Source organism: Salmo salar, chromosome ssa01, assembly GCF_905237065.1.
Source record: "Salmo salar chromosome ssa01, Ssal_v3.1, whole genome shotgun sequence".
Classification (NCBI taxonomy): domain Eukaryota; kingdom Metazoa; phylum Chordata; class Actinopteri; order Salmoniformes; family Salmonidae; genus Salmo; species Salmo salar.
Window position 1 is genome coordinate 147,741,526 of NC_059442.1, and position 21,336 is coordinate 147,762,861.

A 21,336-nucleotide genomic window follows, 5' to 3' on the forward strand; every position below is an offset into this window, starting at 1 on the left:
TATTTGGATGCAAACTCAAAATTGAATACAGTTCAACTCTATATCTGGCAAGGTACAGGTGTCTTATTTCTTTAAAGCCCATAACCATGTGTGTGAGGTGTATACTTTTGTCTCAAAGTAGATTTGCTTTAGACTATCAAGAAACACTCTGTACAGTATGACCCTGATTTAGCCCACTGCAGTAAAAGGTTAAATCGTCTTGAAAATCTATGGCAAGACTTGAAAATGGCTGTCTAGCGATGATCAACAACCAACTTCACAGAGCTTGAAGAATTTTAAAAATAATAATGTGCAAATATTGTACAGTCCAGGTGTGCATAGCCCTTAGAGACTTACCCAGAAAGACTCACAGCTGTAATCACTGCCAAAGTTCATTCTAACGTGTTGACTCAGGGTTGTGAATACTTATGTAAATGAGATATTTCATTTTTAATACATTTTTCATGCTTTCATATTGTCATTATGAGGTATTGTCTATAAATGGGTGAGAAAAAACATATATATTTAATCCATATTTTGAATTCATATTTTGAATATTTAATGCAACTGACTTGCCTAGTTAAATAAAATAAACATCAAATCATGTAATATCTACAGTAGCTTTGATTGGACTGACATCATACTTTCAAAATGTTAGCTTTTCCAAGCTTTAAAGGATAAACATTCAACATTGGCCATGCTGTCAATCCAGAATAACTTTGCCACGCTCAGAACATCTGGAAACTCAGAACTGGAAATTCTCAGACTTCAGTGAGGTCAAGACAACTGGAAAGTTTGAAAAAAACGAGCTCTGACTGGGAAAATAAATTTTGAACGGTCATCCAACTCGGAATTGAAAGTCAGGAACTCGGGCCTCTTTCTAGAGCTCCGACCTGAAGAGCACTGACATCATCATGATTCTACCTTGTTTTTTTCAGAGTTCCCAGTTGTCTTGAAAGCACCATAAATCCAGAGAATGCCAGACTTTGATGACTAAGTTTACTGACAAATGTTGACCACGAAGGACCGCCGAGCCACCTCCCTGTTCAAGTGAGCAAAGCACAACAAGGTGAGTCCAAAAATGTATTGTATGCTGCTGCATAAATGATGTAATATGCCAGGGGAGATATATATATACCGTAGCTAAGAAAGTAATACTAAGTGTATGTTGTGTAGTAAGCTGTTAGTAGGCCATATGCCTCACCATAATAATTTGGTCCCTTTTCACCTCATAATTTCGCCAACTGTTCTGACTTGGTGGTGCACATATAGCCTATAGCCTGTTTTAGAGAAATGTAATCATTGAATATTGTAAGAGCTTTCATTGTCTGCTTATATGCCCCCTTTATTTATCCTACGGTTCTGACTTGGTGTACAGGGAGAATACTGTAAGAATGGCCAATGTTCTGAATTCTGTCACTGTACATTTCAAAAGTGCTGAACAAATAGTTATATTGACTACGTCCATCCTAGCTTGCTCATTAATGTCTTAATCGAAATTACGGATTGCCTTTTATCTGCTCGTCGGCCCTTTATGCCATAGTCTGTACATCTCAATTGTCAGTAGAAACCACATTTGTTTAAGCAAGTCAGCCAATTCAGCTATGTTTTTTTTAAAGGCAGTAAATGAGGCTGAATGAACTGTTTCGCTGCCAAACAAGGCACCACTGATAGCCAGGTGTAGCAGTGGAAAGAGTCCCAACTGCTGTTGGGACTCTGCTGTTGGGACAGCTTTATGTAGGCCCTAACAGTTTGTGGGCACCGTTTGTCACCGTTATGGTGCAATTCATGTATTGTGTTGTGTAGTGGCTTTGCTGACATGCATCTAAAAAAATAAATGTACACCAAGATTTACAATCTAAAATCGCCACTGTATACATCAGTCAAATCTTCAAACAGTTGAAAAATATATTGCTTCGCCTCATCCTCGCTGATGATATCAAAGAAGGTGGGAAAGTTTCTTAATGATAGCTATCACTTTTAAGGAATGTAGAAGCTTCATGTTGTTACCTAGGAGACAATTGTTACATCAAATTATTTACATCAATTGTTACATCAAATTATTTACTGAGTTCTAGAACATGCACTGGTGTCATTGAAGGTAAGGAGAAGCAGTCGGCGGCAAGACGTACTCAAATCAAATATGAACATGGTTTTGCTGCTCTAAACAGGTGAAATACTCCAAATAGAAACTATTATTCATGAGATATCATTTTATGTGGAATGCTCATGGTACGTGTTTCACTGCTTGGTTTATACTTTTTGCTAAACACCAGACCAGGCCGTGTTTAGGTCAAACCAAACTGTAGGCAGAGCGTTAAAACATGGACCTCGCAGAAGAGCTGGGGCAGTTGGACCTGCTGACCACCGATGGACCATTCACCATGAAGGAGATAACACAGGTGCAGACACAGCAGTCACATGCTTCGTAAACAACAGGTGTAGACTGACAGTGAAATGCTTATTTACTGGCCCTTCTCAACAATGCAGAGAGAAAGAAAATAGAGAAATAATAGAAAAGTAAAACACATGTTAATAAAAGTAATAATAGATACACAATGAGTAACGATAACTTGGCTATATACACAGGGTACCAGCAAAGAGTCGATGATAACCTGGCTATATACACAGGGTACCAGTAAAGAGTCAATGATAACTTGGCTATATACACAGGGTACCAATACAGAGTCGATGATAACGTGGCTATATTCACAGGGTACCAGTACAGAGTTGATGTGCAGGGGTACGAGGTAATTGAGGTAGATACACTAGATGACCAAAAGTATGTGGACAGCTGCTCGTTGAACATTTCATTCCATAATCATGGGCACTAATATGGTGTTGGTCCCCCCTTTGCTGATATAACAGCCTCCACTCTTCTGGGAAGGCCTTCCACTAGATGCTGGAATATTGCTGCGGGGATTTGCTTCCATTCAGCCACAAGAGCATTAGTGAGGTCAAGCACTGATGTTGGGTTGATTAGGCCTGGCTCGCAGTCGTGGGTGAACAGGGAGTACAGGAGTGGACTAAGCACGACCCCTGTGTTGAGGGTCAGTGTGGCAGATGTGTTGGTGCCTAACCTCACCACCTGGGGCGGACCGTCGGCCTACACTAGCCTACATGACGACTAGCCTGTTTGTATAATCGTCTTCATAAGCACGACTAGATAAATGCTTCACAAATTATTTATAAGCAAAGTTCTAAGGGATGGATGATATAACAAGTGATCTGGTGCTTTGCCAATGGTGACAACTTTTTTACCAACATTTATAGCATGACATTTGCTTATTTATAACTTCTAAAGCATTTGTATATGTGTAACAGTGTAGGTTCCGTCCCTCTCTTCGCCCCAACCTGGGCTCGAACCAGGGACCCTTGTACACATCAACAACTGACACCCACGAAGCATCGTTACCCATCGCGCCACAAAAGCCGCAGCCCTTGCAACGCAAGGGGAACAACCACTTCAGGTCTCTGAGCGAGTGACGTCACTGATTGAAACGCTATTAGCGCGCACCACCGCTAACTAACTAGCCATTTCACATCGGTTACACTCACCCCCCTTTTGACCTCCTCCTTTTGCAACGCAAGGGGAACAACCACCTCAGGTCTCAGAGCGAGTGACGTCACTGATTGAAACGCTATTAGCGCACACCACCGCTAACTAACTAGCCATTTCACATCGGTTACATATGGGTCTTATAAAGGGTTTATGAAGGCTTCACTACATTTAGTCGTTTAAAATGGGACCATGAATTCAAAAGATTTCTTACCACTCATTCAAAAATGCTGCTCTAAATAGGCCTCACCAGAGACATAGATAGGCAGTACATGTAACTCTGGTCCTAACACTACTATTCCCCCTCACACTGTTGTTCTCAGATCATCTCTGACCTAAAGAAGGACAACTTCAACCTCAGACTCCGCATCTTCTTCTACGAGGAGCGGCTGCAGCAGAGGTGTGATGACTCTGCTGAGGAAATGTACAAAACAGTGAGCGATCAGAGACAGATCTCAACAAAGCCATGAACATCACAGTCATGTAACTACTTTGAAGGAATACTGTACAGGTAGGCCTACTGCATAACTACATGTGTTTTTGTCTCAACACAGAACATTGACCTGAAGGTAGAGGTTGAAACACTGAAAGAGGAATTGAAGGAGCTGCAGAGGGTCTCTGCCCTTGCACTGTAAGTTTAGCCGAGAACCTTTCATTTTGACTGACTAGAAATCATATTTGTTGGTATTGTATTTAATCTGCCTGTGTTTTGTATGATCTAGTCAAGATTACCCAGAGCAGATGGATCAGCTCCGAGAGTACTGCAACACCAAGATCCAGCAGCTAGAGAAGGTATCTGAACAACACATTTAGGCTGAGGATGTATTCCATAACATTAGGCTGAAGATGTATTCAATAACCAAGTGTTCTCCAATGTCTTCCAAGATTTGCTGAATATCATTCCCATTTATTTCCAGGATCTGGATTCATCCAGAGTGGAGGTGGGGAAGCTGACAACCATGCTGGCGCAGGAGAGGACGCATTGCCTGGAGCTGGAGAAGGAGCTTCAGGGGGAGGGTCACTCCCAATCTGACGTACCCACACAGACTGACCATTCCCAGTCGGACACCCCCACCCAACCTGAACACTCCCAGTCCGATGCACACACACAGACTGACCCCCTATCCAAGGAACAGGAACCAGACCAGAACCCAGAGAAGTTCCAGGACCTACTCAATCTGCTGGAGGAGAGAGACTGGTAAGAGAGACTGGAGACCTCCTTAGGTTTTTCTGTTCCCTCCATGGAATCACAATGAATTAAGTTTGTCCTTACCTGTTACAGGATTGTACTCTCTCTCTCCCTCTAATTATCTCCCTCTTCTTCTTTCATTATCTCTCTCTCTATGTCCCTCACTTTCTCCCAGGCTGATAGAGCAGCTGCAGGCGTCTGTGAAGTCCCAGGAGGCTCTAATAGACCAGCTGAGATACAGTGGTGCTGGCCAGGGTAGCGGAGACCAGCCATCAGCTGACCCTGACCGCCAGCTGTCATCTCTCATTGCTCAGAGAGAGATGGACCTGCAGGTCAGTGTGTGTGTGTGTGTGTGTGTGTGTGTGTGTGTGTGTGTGTGTGTGTGTGTGTGTGTGTGTGTGTGTGTGTGTGTGTGTGTGTGTGTGTGTGTGTGTGTGTGTGTGTGTGTGTGTGTGTCTGCATGTGTTTGTGTGTGTGTGTCAGTCACTAACCTTTAAAACCTTTATTTCTCAGGCTCTGGAACAGGATCGTGGCAGAGAGAAGAGGAAATATGACAGACACCTGAAGGTGGAATGAGACACAAAGCCCAATATTCATGATCAAATCAAGCATCAAATTCCATATTGGCCCAATCAAAAACAGAAGTCATCATATACATACACTTCATGACCAAAAGTCCACTCTTCTGGGAAGGCTTTCCACTAGATGTTGGAACATTTCTGCGGGGTCTTGCTTCCATTCACCACAAGAGCATTAGTGAGGTCGGGCACGGATGTTGGGCGATTAGGCCTGGTTTGCAGACGGCATTCCAATTAATCCCAAAGGTGTTCGATGGGGTTGAGGTCAGGGCTCTGTCCAGCCAGTCAAGTTCTTCCACACCAATCTCCACAAACCATTTCCGTATGGACCTGGCTTTGTCCACGGGGGCATTGTCATGCTGAAACAGGAAAGGGTCTTTCCCAAACTGTTGCCACAAAGTTGTAAGCACAGAATCGTTTACAATGTCATTGCATGATGTAGCATTAAGATTTCCCTCCATTGGAACTAAGGGGTCTAGCCCGAACCATGAAAAACAGCCCCAGACCACTATTCCTCTTCAACCAAACTTAGGTAGCATTCTCCTGGCATCTGCCAAGCCAGATTCGTCCGTCGTACTGCCAGATGGTGAAGCGTGATTAATGACTCCAGAGAAATGGTTTCCACTGCTCCAGAGTCCAATGGCGGCAAGCTTTACATCACTCCAGTCAACGCTTGGCATTGCACATGATGATCTTAGGCTTGTGTGCGGTTGTTTGGCCATGGAAACCCATTTCATGAAGCTCCCAATGAGTAGTTACTGTGCTGACATTACTTCCAAAGGCTGTTTTCAACTCAGTGGTGAGTGTTGCAACTGAGGACATCACTCGGCGGTCCCGTTCTGTGAGCTTGTGTGGCCTGGAGGCCAAGCTTGTGTGGCCTACCATTTCGCGGCTGAGCCGTTGTTGCTCCTAGGCGTTTCCACTTCACAATAACAGCACTTATGGTTGACTGGGGCAGCTCTAGCAGGGCAGAAATTTGACAAACTGACTTGCTGGAAAGGTGGCATCTTATGACGGTTCCACGTTGAAAGTCACTGAGCTCTTCAGTAAGGCCATTCTACTGCCAATGTTTGTGTATGGAGAATCTTTAATTTTGTCTGTGTGCTCGATTTTATACACTTTTCAGCAATGGGTGTGGCTGAAATAGCCAAATGCACTAATTTGAAGGGGTGTCCACATACTTTTGTATATATAGTGTAGTACATTGTGTTTGTTGCAGGAAGAGAGAATAACTAGATATGTCCCAAATCTATAATAATTAGGTCATAATGATGATAATAATGGTGCTGATAACTCACTGTTCAGGAGATGCATGATGTGATGGCAGAGAAGGATTTCCAGCTGGCTGAGTGTGAGTTTAAAGTCAAGGAGCAGGAAGCCGCCATCCTGAAACTCAACTGCAAAATACATGAGAAAGATAGTGAGAAGAAAAAAGCTGTTCAGGTAAGAATATCATCCATTCATAGAAGGGGATGTAGCTCAGTGTGGAGTGCATGCTTTGCATGTATGAGGCTCCGGGTTCAAAACCTGGCATCAACATAACTGTTTTGTGGTTGACTTACTTACCTTAGTTGAATGTGCTGACTACCTTTCTGGAGTCTTTCTGGATAAAAGCGTCTGCAAAATTAACAAAATGTAAATGAAATGCTGGAGTAATGGAGTAAATTAGGTTATATAATGTAAAGTTGACCCATCTTTAACCTCTGTCCCTTTTCACATTTAGTCAAGCAATGGAGTGACAGACACGATAGGCCAGCTTCAGGCATGTCTGCTGGAGAAGGAGAAAGAACTGCTGACCCTCAACAATCTGCTGTTTAGCCATGAGGATACAATCCATGTAAAAACTCACGCTGTTCATACGCTGGCCAAAACTATTGTTTGTAGATCCATCCATCTATTGTGTAGCTCTTATTTATCCATCCCTGAGTATGTTCTTGTTGGTTTTTCCCCAGACTCTTGAGAATGAACTGGCCAATGAGAAGATCAAATATGACTCAAAGACCAAGGTAACGCACAGGCCTTTTCTCTCCAGGTCCTCTGTTCTCCAATTCTGGAGTTAAATGATCCACTTCTCCTGTGACATGTTTATGTAATTTTTCACATATCTTTTTAAATACATGAAATTCAGGAACTGATAAGCTAATCAGCTTTATCTGCATAGATAAGCAGATCACTATTCTATCTGTTCAAGTACTGTTCCTTTGTCTATCAGGAGCTCCAGGATGCTTTGGAACAGTCCAATGAGGAGATGGCAGAGAAAGACTTCCTCCTAACAGAGAAGGAGATTAATCTGAAGGAGCTGGAAGCTGCCGTAAAGACATTCAACTGCACACTGCAGGAAAAAGATCAATTGCTACAGGTATTAGGTCTACAACAAGCCAGAATCAACTAAGCAAGCACTGTATGAAAAAGCATACCGTATTGGTATCATATAATTTCCAATGACTGTCAACGTGTTCACTGGATAATATACACAGGAGTGTGAAAGGGAACCAATTTTGACATTCTCTTTCTCAGGAGGGCCATGTGTGCACATGCCCTGACATGACCACTGGTCACCATCAGGAATCAGTGTTACAGCAGCAGGTTGAAGAGGTGAAGGAGAATTCTGAGGTGAGATTCACAGTCACACATATCATATTCTTTGGAGCTTTTGCTCATTGTACATTTCCATACCTTTGTTTTTTGTTAGAAATAGAAAAGATTGAAAGACTCAACTAGCTATGTGTTTTCTGGTGCAGAGAGCCAGGGAAGAGCTGCTGTCTGTAGTAGAGCAGAAGAACAGGGAGATCGAGCGTCTTCAGAAGGCTCTGCTGGACATCCAAACACACCCGCCTGTCCAAGAAGATCTCCTGTCTCACATCCAAGATGCTATAAATGTACTTTACCTCAATGCATACTATTTCCAGTACTTAACCACATATTGATTGCGGTTTGTTAATTGATAAGAGAATCCCTATATTTTCTTAGCAAGCCAAGGATGAGATCCTCACTGCCATTGAAGGGAAAGGAAATGACAGCTCTTCAAACCTGTCTCTACTGATGCAGAAGCTAACCGATCTGCAAGATATGAACAATCAGCTGTCTTGCTGTCAAGATCTGATAAATGTATGTTTACCTCACTTGCCTACCCCTCTGGTGAAACTATCTCCCCTGTGATATATCACTTTGAATTGTATTCATACGTCATTCATCTGAATTTTTTTAATGTCGTATGTTATTAATGTTAATAATACAATGTATTGTGCTGAGCAGAGTGTGGATGCTCTGATGCGACAGCGAGACGTGGAGATGGCTCAGACCAGGGATGTGTTTAACAGTCTGCAGGGAGCCAAGCAGGAGCTGGAAGAGAGCCTGTGCCAAACACTACAAGACAAGGACAGGTCCTTTGCACACCTACAGGTCGCTCTGGACAGGAAGAACAAGGACATGGAGGTATAGGAGGACACAATTATGCTTTTGAATGCTATATTCCCCGAAAATGCTACCCATAAGATTCTGGACGTTGCTAAATAAACAGCTAGCAGATTTAAAAATGGTTTTGAGGAAACAACAACACCCTAGCGAAGTTGAACATGAGCAAAAAAGTGAACAATCTTGTTCAAATTAATCTCATTCAGAGTTTCTGTCATATTGCCGGTAATATCTCTTCAGGTCATGGCTGGTCAGTTCCACAGCCAGATGGAGGGAAGCAACAGGGAGCTAGAACGACTGGAGCAGGGACTGAGAGAGACAAAGGACATGTTGGCTCAAATCAATGCAGATAAGCAGAGCCAGTTGACTGACCACCAACTCACAGTGGAAGAGGTCCAGTCTGCCAATGCTCATGTGCTAAAGGTAACAGAAACCTCAAAGTTCTGCATTTTAGGACAAATCTACAAGGAATGTATGTCCTTATACAACAGTCACGTAGACTAGGGGTCTCAAACCTAGTAAGCTGTTATTTTGTAACTATTTGTCTATATGAACCTTTATTGCATAACTCTCAAGTGACTGCAGTGTAGTGGAGACCCATGTTCTACACATATATGTGACTCATTGAGTTGATAATATAGGTACTCAACCTACTGCAATACATCTGGTGTTAAGTGGTAGAACATCAGATATCATTTCAGAATTCTTATTCCTGTCTCTCTCCTGTAGTCTTTAGAGTCAGTGATGAAGGGCTTGGACCAGGAGCTCCAGGAGAAAGACTATATCATATCCCAGCTACAGGAGGTTGTCAATAGGAACTCAGAGGATCTAGAGGTAGAGTGACAATTCTAAGTAATTATTTGGTTATTCTTATATAATTACCATTTCACAGTGTAATTTCTAGTTGTGGAATGAAAATTGGGAATGTATTGTACCTATTTCTGGACTGTTTGTCTCATCTCATTCCCCAGATCATGGTTGGTCGGTTGCATAGCCAGGCTGAGGGTAGAAACAAAGAGCTGGGGCAACTGGAACAGAGGCTAAAAGAGACAGAAGCCATTTTGCTTCAGACAACCCAGGAAAAGGAGACACAGATGACAGACCATCAACTTGAAATTGAGAAACTGCAGGGTGAAGCTGAAGACAGCAACAGGAAGTTGGAGCAGCTGGAGGAGAAACTCAAGGAAATGGAGGACATTTTGTCTCATACCACTGGCAAATATCTGCAGGACAATCAACTTACAGACAGGAAACTGCAGGGTCAAGCGGAGGAGAGAGACAGGAAGTTGGAGCAGCTGGAACAGAGACTCAAGGAGACTATGGACATTTTGGCTCAGATCACTGATGATAAGGACAAACTGTTGCTAGAAAATCAACTGGTAGAACAGAAGCTACAGAGCCAGACTGAGGACAGTAGTATGAAGCTGGAGCAACTGGATCAGATGTTGAAAGAGAAGGACGTGCTGTTCATGCAGAGCACAGCAGACAAGGAGATACAGCTGACAAACTACAAACTCACAGTAGAGAAGCTAATGTCTTACATCACCATCAATGAACAGCTGTTCAAGGTAACGAGAATAGTTTCCACCAGAACCATATATAGGTGTGCATAATACACTACCTTTAGCCAAAAGGTTCTGTCTCCTCTCTTTACTTTAACCACAGACGTTGAGACAACGCTGTCAGAAACTAATTTATATTTTCTCTTTGAAGGAGTTGAGAGAACATCACAGCCAGATTCTGGCCAAGCATACGCTGGAGCTTGAGGACTATGGGAAGAGGCAGGATCAGCTATCCACAGCACAGATTCAGATCTCTGCCTGCCTGCAAGAGAAGTGCTCAGAGGTCTCTGAACTTAGACTCCTAACTGAGAGGGAGCAAGTCATCAAGGTACTGTAGACCATCAGAACTGGAGTCAATTATATTGTAATTCAATCAATTATCTACAGTTCCCATTTCTAATTTCCTACTCTTATCAATCTTACTGTGTGTTTTTGATTAGGGCCTGGACCATTTTGCAGTCCAAAGGGAGGGGGGGAGAACTAATCCCTGTCAGAGAGAGACTCTGGACCCTGACAACCACACCATCCCAGAGAACAGTGAAGGTGAGTGTAAGTGGTCTGTCTGTGGTCTGGGGTGGTCTGTAGCTGAAGTGTAATTGTAAAAGACTCATAAAGACTCTTACTCTCTCATTCCCCTTTCCTTTCTTCCTCCCTCTCTTTTATTTTCCATTTCACTCTCTCCACTTCCCTCTTCCCAGTTCCTTCAACTGAGGCTGGCCCGACCAAGTGTGAGAGGTGTCTCCAACTTTTGGAGAGGGAGAATGGCAGTCTGCTGGACAGACTGAGGGCTAGCAAGCACCTCAACAAGACCCTGCGCAGCCAGCTGGACCTGTGCAGATCCATTATGGCTCAGAGAGAGGGGGGTGGTGGACGCAGTTTCTCCCCCTCCAACTCACTCACAGTGGAAGTAGAAATGAAGGAGCAGCTGCAGGAGATCTTGAGGCTGAGACAGAGTCTGGAGGAGAGCATCCAGGCAAACGGGAGGCTCCAGGAGCATCTGAAGAACCATAAGGCCCAGCAGGTAGCAACTCAGACTGGAGCCGAGCAGGCAGGGACAGAGATGGGCCAGAACCACCCAGGTCAGTCAGACATAGGGATCATTATTTATTTATTTAGGGAGAAATCATAACTTGAGATGCACACTTATATTGTACTTTCACGGAAATCATGCATTAATGTAAATTAAAGATTTACACGAAAACTGGAGTTACACTAAAGTTAATTAGCCAACAAATGATTTGACAATAACTACCTAGTTATTCAAGTGGTGAACACACTTACCTTCACACTTATCTGCGTGACTGTTCAGAGGGAATAATCAGGACTGTTACTGTACATGCTTTTGTTCTGATGTCCAGGCGTGCATGCTGAGTCAGAGAGACTGAAGGCGTCTCTGGTTGAGACAGCCTGTGAGCTCACACGGCTCCAGAGAGAGAGTGACATGCTGAGGGAGGAGAGAGAGAGGCTGACAGAGGGGCTCGCACGCTCTGAGGACAACAACAGGAGCCTGGAGGGCTCACTTAGCTCCACACAGGAAGAGATAGACAGGTTGGAGGAAGTAATAATAAGTATAGGAAATAGTAGGAGTCCAATCTCCAGACTCCTTCATCCCAGCCTTGACTGTTAGTTTTCCATTGAATTATAGCCTGGGGCAGAGGTTCTTTGGCTTGTCAAGGGTACTGCAGAACAGATGGCTAAAACAGAACTGGCTCTCAGGCTGATTGAGTTAGATGTTGACAGACAAATAGAATACTTGATGTGAGTTTATTTCACTGTCTAAGGTTGAAGGGAGAACTCGATGCCTATCAAAAACAGCTCACCAACAGCAATGAGCTCCTCAAGTCATTTTGTGAGGAGATGCAGGGGTCCAAGCAGATGAGGACAGCTGCAGTCAACCCCACTGGTAATGTATACAAGAAGGTCCCTCACTTTTTCTCTCCATCTACAGTTATTCTTGCTAAATGTGATGTTGATTATGTTGAGTTGCTACACTTTCATCCAGCATCAGAGTTTGGAGGCGGTCTCCCGGACAACCCCAAGCTAAATCAACTCCTCTCTGAGATCCAGCGAATCAGAGCACAGCTTGCCGATAAGGACACAATACAGACTAAAGCCACAGAGGAGAAACACCCTGAGCATTCTGGTTGGCCCGAGTGCCCTCCAACAAACATCAACATCAACTATGTGGAGTGTGGAGCATCCAGGCATTCAAGCAGGAGCAGTCCTTCAGGTACAAGTAAGAACTGTGAAATGTCTCAGTGATCATTATGTATTGTGATGGCGTAAAAAGAAATGGCAGCATATTTTCAATCGAAGCTTCATTGAAATGGCTTTATGTCCCTCATATCACCATCAAGACTACATACAGTAAATGTAACACTAGTAATCAAATTGGTTGTCAAAGATAGGTTTCTGCTTAGGAAAATCAACACATTGGTGGACTTGAATGGCAAATTCAGCTAAATTCAGTGACTTTATCACAACTGTTTTTATTATTCAGGGAGAAGAGATCATGCCAAGAAGGACAATGACAACCTCTCACAAAGCAGCCTTACCTCCAGCATAGATGACTCGGTCCCATCCTTACTGAACAGTAGCCTATCCCCACTGTGGGCAAATGACAAGAGCCCTAATGTCACTGGCCAGGAGGATGATTGCATCAACCTGCAGAGACTGATATCAGAAGGGAAGACAATGACCAATAAAATGAGTAGGCAACTACAGGAGTGCCACAACAACAACTCCAATCCCACATCACAGTCAGCAGTGAGTCCTTTGGAATTTGAATGTATCGTTAGTGGTCCCCAAGGGGGAAGTGAAATGCCACAGGTTTCAATATTATGATTATTAATATTTTCCCCAAACCACATTTGAGATGTTTTGCTCACGTGATTAAAGCAGTGCTCAGTTTTCCTTTCATAATTTTATCTCACACTGCTGCTGTTTGATGTCACTCCGATTCAGGTGGACCAGAAGTACATCAAGCATCTCTCATCTACCATCGGTGCCTGTCATCTTCTGAGGCTCCAAGAGAGGCGTTCTCAGAGTGACTCTGTGAATATCTACCAGAGCCAAGAGGTAGAGATCCTCCCCATGTATCACCAGTACAGGGTTTAAATGTGAACACTGCAGCTCACCTCACATGCATTTTGTCTGAGCAACATTGTCAGTGATGCATATTCTTACATTTTATTCTCTACATGTTGGTTTTCCCCTCAGGATTTCTACTTGGAAAACCTGAAACTGAAGAATAAAATTGAGATAATGAAGAGGGAGCAATCTCAAAACAAGAAGATGCTTTCTGAGGCCGTCAAACGACTGAGAAGAGTGAACCTGGGGAAAGTAGGGAGAGTGAGTGAATAGCAGCAAATGATCATCATTCCACTAAGCCAATCTTTGTTTCATGGATTCAAATAGAAAGAATGAGAGCTTCCCTCATCAGTCTTAATAAAAGTTTGCCATTGCAATGCTGTTGTTTCTCTCAATTCTGTGTTGTATTTTTGGACAGATTAATCAATGTAGAAATGTACCATATAAATTTGACGCACATGATAAGCTTATGCACTGATGCCACGTTCATGTGGTAGTCGGAACTAGGAAACTCCTAGTGACCAGTACATGAACGCGGCATGTAGCGATTGAACTCAGCGATTCCACATGTGTTTTCTGCTGCTCATTAAAAAAAATGATTTCAGTGTTGGGGGTGCAGTACGATGTGGGTGTGTTACAATTATATGTATTAACCCTAGATGACTGACAGGAGGAGCCATTTTGGTACGCCATTGTAAAAGATTTTGAAAGCTATAGAAGAAAGGCATTTAATTCATTAATGTCTACATTCATTTTTAACAAATATATTCTATTACAGACACCTAAATGCATAGTTTTAAATTATATTATATGAACTGAACATAAAAATAAAACAAATATATACTGCTCAAAAAAATAAAGGGAACACTAAAATAACACATCCTAGATCTGAATGAATGAAATAATCTTATTAAATACTTTTTTCTTTACATAGTTGAATGTGCTGACAACAAAATCACACAAAAAGAATCAATGGAAATCCAATTTATCAACCCATGGAGGTCTGGATTTGGAGTCACACTCATAATTAAAGTGGAAAACCACACTACAGGCTGATCCAACTTTGATGTAATGTCCTTAAAACAAGTCAAAATGAGGCTCAGTAGTGTATGTGGCCTCCACGTGCCTGTATGACCTCCCTACAATGCCTGGGCATGCTTCTGATGAGGTGGCGGATGGTCTCCTGAGGGATCTCCTCCCAGACCTGGACTAAAGCATCCGCCAACTCCTGGACAATCTGTGGTGCAACGTGGCGTTGGTGGAAGGAGCGAGACATGATGTCCCAGATGTGCTCAATTGGATTCAGGTCTGGGGAACAGGCGGGCCAGTCCATAGCATCAATGCCTTCCTCTTGCAGGAACTGCTGACACACTCTAGCCACATGAGGTCTAGCATTGTTTGCATTAGGAGGAACCCAGGGCCAACCGCACCAGCATATGGTCTCACAAGGGGTCTGAGGATCTCATCTCGGTACCTAATGGCAGTCAGGCAATCTCTGGCGAGCACATGGAGGGCTGTGCGGCCCCCCAAAGAAATGCCACCCCCACACCATGACTGACCCACCGCCAAACCGGTCATGCTGGAGGATGTTGCAGGCAGCAGAACGTTCTCCACGGCGTCTCCAGACTCTGTCACGTCTGTCACATGTGCTCAGTGTGAACCTGCTTCATCTGTGAAGAGCACAGGGCGCCAGTGCCGAATTTGCCAATCTTGGTGTTCTCTGGCAAATGCCAAACGTCCTGCACGGTGTTGGGCTGTAAGCACAACCCCCACCTATGGACGTCGGGCCCTCATACCACCCTCATGGAGTCTGTTTCTGACCGTTTGAGCAGACACATGCACATTTGTGGCCTGCTGGAGGTCATTTTGCAGGGCTCTGGCAGTGCTCCTCCTGCTCCTCCTTGCACAAAGGTGGAGGTAGCGGTCCTTCTGCTGGATTGTTGCCCTCCTATGGCCTCCCCCACGTCTCCTGATGTACTGGCCTGTCTCCTGGTAGTGCCTCCATGCTCTGGACACTACGCTGACAGACACAGCAAACCTTCTTGCCACAGCTCGCATTGATGTGCCATCCTGGATGAGCTGCACTACCTGAGCCACTTGTGTGGGTTGTAGACTCCGTCTCATGCTACCACTAGAGTGAAAGCACCGCCAGCATTCAAAAGTGACCAAAACATCAGCCAGGAAGCATAAGAAATGAGAAGTGGTCTGTGGTCACCACCTGCCGAACCACTCCATTATTGGGGGTGTCTTGCTCATTGCCTATAATTTCCACCTGTTGTCTATTCCATTTGCACAACAGCATGTGAATTTATTGTCAATCAGTGTTGCTTCCTAAGTGGACAGTTTGATTTCACAGAAGTGTGATTGACTTGGAGTTACATTGTGTTGTTTAAGTGTTCCCTTTATTTTTTGGAGCAGTGTATAAAACATATTCCTCAAAGTATTATTTTTAAGATAGAACTAATGTTACTGTCCACACTACAACAAAGAAATACTTAAAAACATTCAATTTAGCCTCGATAATTGTTTGTACAGTATGTCGACTTTGGTGTCTATTTCAGATCTTATGGCATTTTCAAGGATGGACATAAGAGCATTGAAAGGGGAGAAGACCACTATAAGTCTGGCCATGTGGAGAAGTGCAGCTATAGTGAGGGCCAACTTACCGGTTTGGTTAGGGCCAGCATGAGAGATAAAGTTTATCCTGTGTTATGAGTGTAGCTATTAAGTTAAGTTTGAGCATCTTAGCAATACAATGTGTTCTATACAGCTGTCAACATTCTACAAAGAAAGAGCCACTTAATCAATTATACTGAACAAAAATATAAATGCAAAACCCAACAATTTCATTGACTTTACTGAGTTACAGTTCATATGAGGAAATCAGTCAATTGAAATAAATTAATTAGGCCCTAATCTATGGATTTCACATGACTGGGAATACAGATATGCATCTGTTGGTCACAAATACCTTATATAAAAAAAAATGGGCCTCACAATGGGCCTCAGGATCTCGTTACGGTTTTTTTGTGCATTAAAATGAAATTGTGTTCGTTGTCCGTAACTTTTGCCTGCCCATTACCCCACCTCCACCATGGAGCACTCTGTTCACAACGTTGACATCAGCAAACCGCTCGCCCACACGACGCCATACACATGGTCTGCGGTTGTGAGGCAGGTTGGACGTACTACCAAATTCTCGAAAACGAAACGGCTTATGGTAGAAAAATTAACATTAAATTCTCTGGCAACAGCTCTGGTGGACAGTCTTGCAGTCAGCATACCAATTGCACGCTCCCTCAAAACTTTGGAGACATCTGTGGCATTGTGTTGTGTAACAAAACTGCACATTTTAGAGTGGCCTTTTATTGTCCCCAGCACAAGGTGCACCTGTGTAATGACCATGCTGTTTAATCAGATTCTTGATATGCCACACCTGTCAGGTGGACGGATTATCTTGGTTGGCGAAAGAGAAATGTTCACTAACAGGGATGTAAACAAATTTGTGCACAACATTTGGGAGAAATAAGCTTTTTGTGAGTATGGAAAACTTCTGGGATCTTTTATTTCAGTTCATGAAACATGGGACCAACACTTTACATGTTGTGTTTATATTTTTGTTCAGAGGTATATTATCATTAACCAGATTACCATGGATACCAGACTTGGATGAGTGATAACTCAGTTCTAGAATGTTGTCGTTACCCCAGATACCAGCCTGTATTATAGTTTTATGACCAGAGACAAATCTTCAAAGGCACAATATATATTTATTTGGAGTGGTACATGCATTCACACAGTCTTGATTTATAGGATCCTTCCCACTATATGATTGATATGTCAAGTGATAAAATCCGAAGTTATCAATTAAGAGTTTATGGAAAAACTGCACTTGTCCTCATGTGTAAATTACAGTTTATTAAATATTCTACAGCTGTCATCAATCAAATCAAACTTTGTTTATATAGCACATTTCTTACAACAAATGCATTTCAAGGTGTTCATAGTAATGCATTGAAAGGCATGTGGCACTTAACATCCTTCCTCTTGGCAGGTCTCTACCCAGTAGGTGACAAGGGGATTCTCTGTACCATATGCAAATGCCTCCTTGGAGCCCAACCAGGTGCAGTCAGTTGAGGACCTGTACACGACCGAAGACTACAAGCCTCTGTCCCGAGAGCCCACAGAGGAGGATCTTTAGTGACTAAGGAACCGTCTCCGGGGCAGGTTCAGTGGAATGGAATGGCTCCTTGAACCTGAGCCAGAACAACCGTTAGCCTCCCTGTCATCCCTGTCTGTACCGGACATTGTTAAAAAAACAATGGCACCTGGGGCATGCAGGGATCCTAGCTGGCATGGTGCTGTTGGTGGAGCAGCAGGAAGCTGTACGGCAGGCAACACCAACTGCGCACCAACTGGCACACAATGGACCTGGTGCCAGTAAGGATGGTCTTTACGAAGGCGGTAAGACCCTCCCTCCTTGATATAGAAATCCTTCGACTGCCTCTTACACCATCGGGACACTTGACCTCCACCACTGCTGTGGTGCCCACCAGACCATCCGGTGAAGCAGCCAGGATCCCAGACCCCGTGACCCTAAGCCCTGACTCCTGAACAGCCAACCCGTAACCATTTTGAATGCCTTGATGCCCTCCTCTTCGTTATCTGTTGGTGCAGTTATGGAGCAGTGGTTAGTGCCATGCACGTTATGAAGCAGTGGTTAGGGCCATGCAGCGCACCAACACCAACTGGCACACCATGAGGAGAGGGAGGTTGAACGCCAGCAGTTATGGAGCAGTGATTAGGGCCATGCACGTTACTCCATCGCTGCTAAAATTGGTCCTCAGATCACAGTCGTTGGATGGGGTGTTCTCTGTAAAGTGGGGCACAGATGACAAAGAGGAGGGCATCAAGGCATTCACAATGGTTACGGGATGGCTGTTCAGGAGTCAGGGCTTAGGGTCACGGGGTCTGGGATCCTGGCTGCTTCACCGGATGGTCTGGTGGGCACCACAGCAGTGGTGGAGGTCAAGTGTCCCGATGGTGTAAGAGGCAGTAGAAGGATTTCTATATCAAGGAGGGAGGGTCTTACCGCCTTCGTGAAGACCATCCTTACTGGCACCAGGTCCAAGGTCAGCTCCACATCACTGGAAGGGACATCTGCATCTTCATTGTGTGGACCACCAAAGCCTCCATCACCATCCCCATCCAGCGTGACGGCCTCTGACAGACTCATATTGCTCTTCCTGTCAGTACCTGTTTTCAGGGAAGCCAATGGTCCAAATATTCCACATAGTTCATACACACACACTAGGCTCCCAGAATAGGTTATATTACATATTAGTCTTGCTCAAAGCAGCCAACTAAAGTAATGTAGTTAACTTTATCATGGGCACAGTGGGAATTTATATCTGTGATGTTCAAATGATTTCTTACTGGCTGAAGGCCCCAGCCTGTACCTGACATTGTTGAAAAACAAGTGAACAATGAATAAAGATCATATACAAACAATAGGCTCCTAGAATAGGTTATATTACACTAAAGTTTTGCTCAAAGCCACCAACTAAAGTAATGTAGTTAAGGTAAGTTAAATCACTAAGGCTGGTCTGAGTGCATCTTCTCACAGTTTCATTCAGTAGTACAACACAATTCACATTGCATTTTATCATGGGTACAGTGGAAATGTATAAATGTGATGTTTAAATTATGTTTTACCTTGCATGTCACGCCTCATACCTAAAACATAGGGAAAAGGGGACATTAAGTAAAAATGTTGATGCATCTACAAATTCAATGTTTTACACAATATCGTATCATATTTGATGAGTTACTGACCTGTCTGTCCATAGGCTCGATGTACTGTACTCTCCACAACTGGACGCTTGCACTAGGATTACACTCCGCACAGGATGTCCATGCACCGGATGGTCTGAGGGATGCAGGGTTGCCATGTCCGACTACTTTGAAAACAATGTGGCAGGTGAAAATGTATTGATCGTGGGTTACGGGCATTTTGGGCTACTTCTAAATTGCAACACAATTAAAAATATATATTTCACTCTGACCTGCTGCTGCTGACTATCAGGTAGAGATGCATAGTTGTGCATGGGTCAGCTGTTTGTTCACCTGCACCCGCCAGCAATTGCTAATAACTCATCCGCAACCGCCCGACTATGGCCTGCATCCAACCCTAACCTGCAAATATAAAAAATGTGCTATACGCTACAGTCAAAGACTGCAGATTTTTTGGGGGACAGTGGGTGCACAACTTTTTTTTTACTGATTTTTTATATGTTTCTGCTTATAATTTCCAACATTTTGGGAGGCTATTTGTTAGTCAACTTAATAATTAGATACATGTAACTTCTCTTTTGTCTTTAAATGTTGCCCTAGAAGACTAAATAAACCCTTGCTCAACAGAATAATGTAATAGATCGACTGAATGCACGCTTCAATCTAGTTGACATCGGTGATTATATTATCAGAGGACTTTGGAGTTTGCCAAAAAAACAGTAGGTTATTCTGGTTAGTCAATGTCCAGATTTCAGTTTCCATTTAACCCATCTAAACAGTAGGCTACAGTTCCCTTAACATTTCCTAAATGATATCATAACCGCCATCGATAAAAGACAGTACTGTGTAGCCGTCTTCATTGACCTGGCCAAGGCTTTCGACTCTGTCAATCACAGCATTCTTATCGGCAGACTCAATAGCCTTGACTTCTCAAATGATTGCCTCGCCTGGTTCACCAACTACTTCTCAGATAGAGTTCAGTGTGTCAAATCGGAGGGCCTGTTGTCCGGACCTCTGGCAGTCTCTATGGGGCTGCCACAAGGTTCAATTCTCGGGCCAACTCTTTTCTCTGTATATATCAATGATGTCGCTCTTGGTGCTGGTGATTCACTGATCCACCTCTACGCAGACGACACAATTCTGTATACATCTGGCCCTTCTTTGGACACTGTGCTAACAAACCTCCAAACGAGCTTCAACACCATACAACACTCCTTCCGTGGCCTCCAACTGCTTTTAAATGCTAGTAAAACTAAGCGCATGTTCTTCAACCGATTGCTGCCCGCACCCTCCTGCCCGACTAGTATCACTACACTGGACGGTTCTGACCTAGAATTTGTGGACAACTACAAATACTTAGCTGTCTAGTTAGACTGTAAACTCTCCGTCCAGACTCACATTAAGCATCTCCAATCCAAAATTAAATATAGAATCGGCTTCCTATTTCGTAACAAAACCTCCTTCACTCATGCTGCCAAACATACCCTCGTAAAACTGACTATCCTACTGATCCTTGACTTCTGCGATGTCATCTACAAAATAGCCTCCAACACTCCACTCAGCAAACTGGATGTAGTCTATCACAGTGCCATCCGTTTTGTCACCAAAGCCCCATATACTACCCATCACTGCGACCTGTATGCTCTCGTTGGCTGGCCCTCACTACATATTCATCGTCAAACCCACTGGCTCCAGGTCATCTATAAGTCTTTGCTAGGTAAAGCCCCGCCTTATCTCAGCTCACTGGTCACCATAGCAACACCCACCCATGGGACTCGCTCCAGCAGGTATATTTCACTGGTCATCCCCAAAGCCAATTCCTCCTTTGGTCGTCTTTCCTTCCAGTTCTCTGCTGCCAATGACTGGAACGAACTGCAAAAATCTCTGAAGCTGGAGACTCATATCTCCCTCACTAGCTTTTAAGCACCAGCTGTCAGAGCAGCTCACAGATCACTGCACCTGCACATAGCCCATCCCATACTGTATTTATTTATTTATTTATTTATCTTGCTCCTTTGCACCCCAGTATCTCTACTTGCACATTCATCTTCTGCACATCTACCATTCCAGTGTTTAATTGCTATATTGTAATAAGACTTTTTGTTTTCTTTTGTTCTACTGTATTATTGACTGTATGTTTTGTTTATTCCATGTGTAACTGTGTTGTTGTAT

General features: G+C 43.6%; 1 protein-coding gene and 1 long non-coding RNA gene across 3 annotated transcripts; one reads left to right on the plus strand and one right to left on the minus strand.

The window, feature by feature from the left end:
- The first annotated feature begins 1,785 nt into the window (after positions 1-1,785).
- Positions 1,786-13,819, plus strand: LOC106567849 (myomegalin). Of its 2 annotated transcripts, none has more exons than XM_014137663.2 (27): positions 1,786-2,381; positions 3,862-3,972; positions 4,093-4,169; positions 4,261-4,330; positions 4,456-4,736; positions 4,903-5,059; positions 5,241-5,294; positions 6,611-6,748; positions 7,029-7,142; positions 7,258-7,311; positions 7,518-7,664; positions 7,823-7,918; positions 8,047-8,184; positions 8,276-8,413; positions 8,561-8,740; positions 8,960-9,142; positions 9,449-9,553; positions 9,691-10,287; positions 10,433-10,609; positions 10,722-10,824; positions 10,980-11,360; positions 11,640-11,829; positions 12,063-12,184; positions 12,284-12,517; positions 12,782-13,047; positions 13,246-13,359; positions 13,501-13,819. In XM_014137663.2, the coding sequence occupies exons 1-27, from the start codon at positions 2,304-2,306 to the stop codon at positions 13,642-13,644; spliced, it is 4,449 nt and encodes a 1,482-aa protein (XP_013993138.2). In that variant the 5' UTR covers positions 1,786-2,303; the 3' UTR covers positions 13,645-13,819. The 2 variants fall into 2 exon arrangements, with proteins under 2 accessions (XP_013993138.2, XP_045547815.1); XM_045691859.1 differs by having other exon boundaries at positions 1,788-2,381; positions 12,284-12,511; positions 13,501-13,813.
- A 4,672-nt stretch (positions 13,820-18,491) lies between these two features.
- LOC123726193 (uncharacterized) lies at positions 18,492-19,323 on the minus strand. Its single transcript, XR_006758501.1, has 3 exons — positions 19,207-19,323; positions 19,087-19,107; positions 18,492-18,627 (listed from the first exon to the last, which is right to left on the minus strand). It is a non-coding gene; the product is annotated as an uncharacterized lncRNA (long non-coding RNA).
- Between the last annotated feature and the right edge of the window lie 2,013 nt (positions 19,324-21,336).

What these genes read in the sequence shown, in the direction of transcription:
- LOC106567849 (XM_014137663.2), top strand. Translation starts at nt 2,304, where the DNA reads ATGGACCTCGCAGAAGAGCTGGGGCAGTTGGACCTGCTGACCACCGAT. An exon ending in AATATGACTCAAAGACCAAG is followed by an intron (nt 7,312 to 7,517) that starts GTAACGCACAGG and finishes TTTGTCTATCAG; the next exon opens with GAGCTCCAGGATGCTTTGGA. An exon ending in AGCTGCAGTCAACCCCACTG is followed by an intron (nt 12,185 to 12,283) that starts GTAATGTATACA and finishes ACTTTCATCCAG; the next exon opens with CATCAGAGTTTGGAGGCGGT.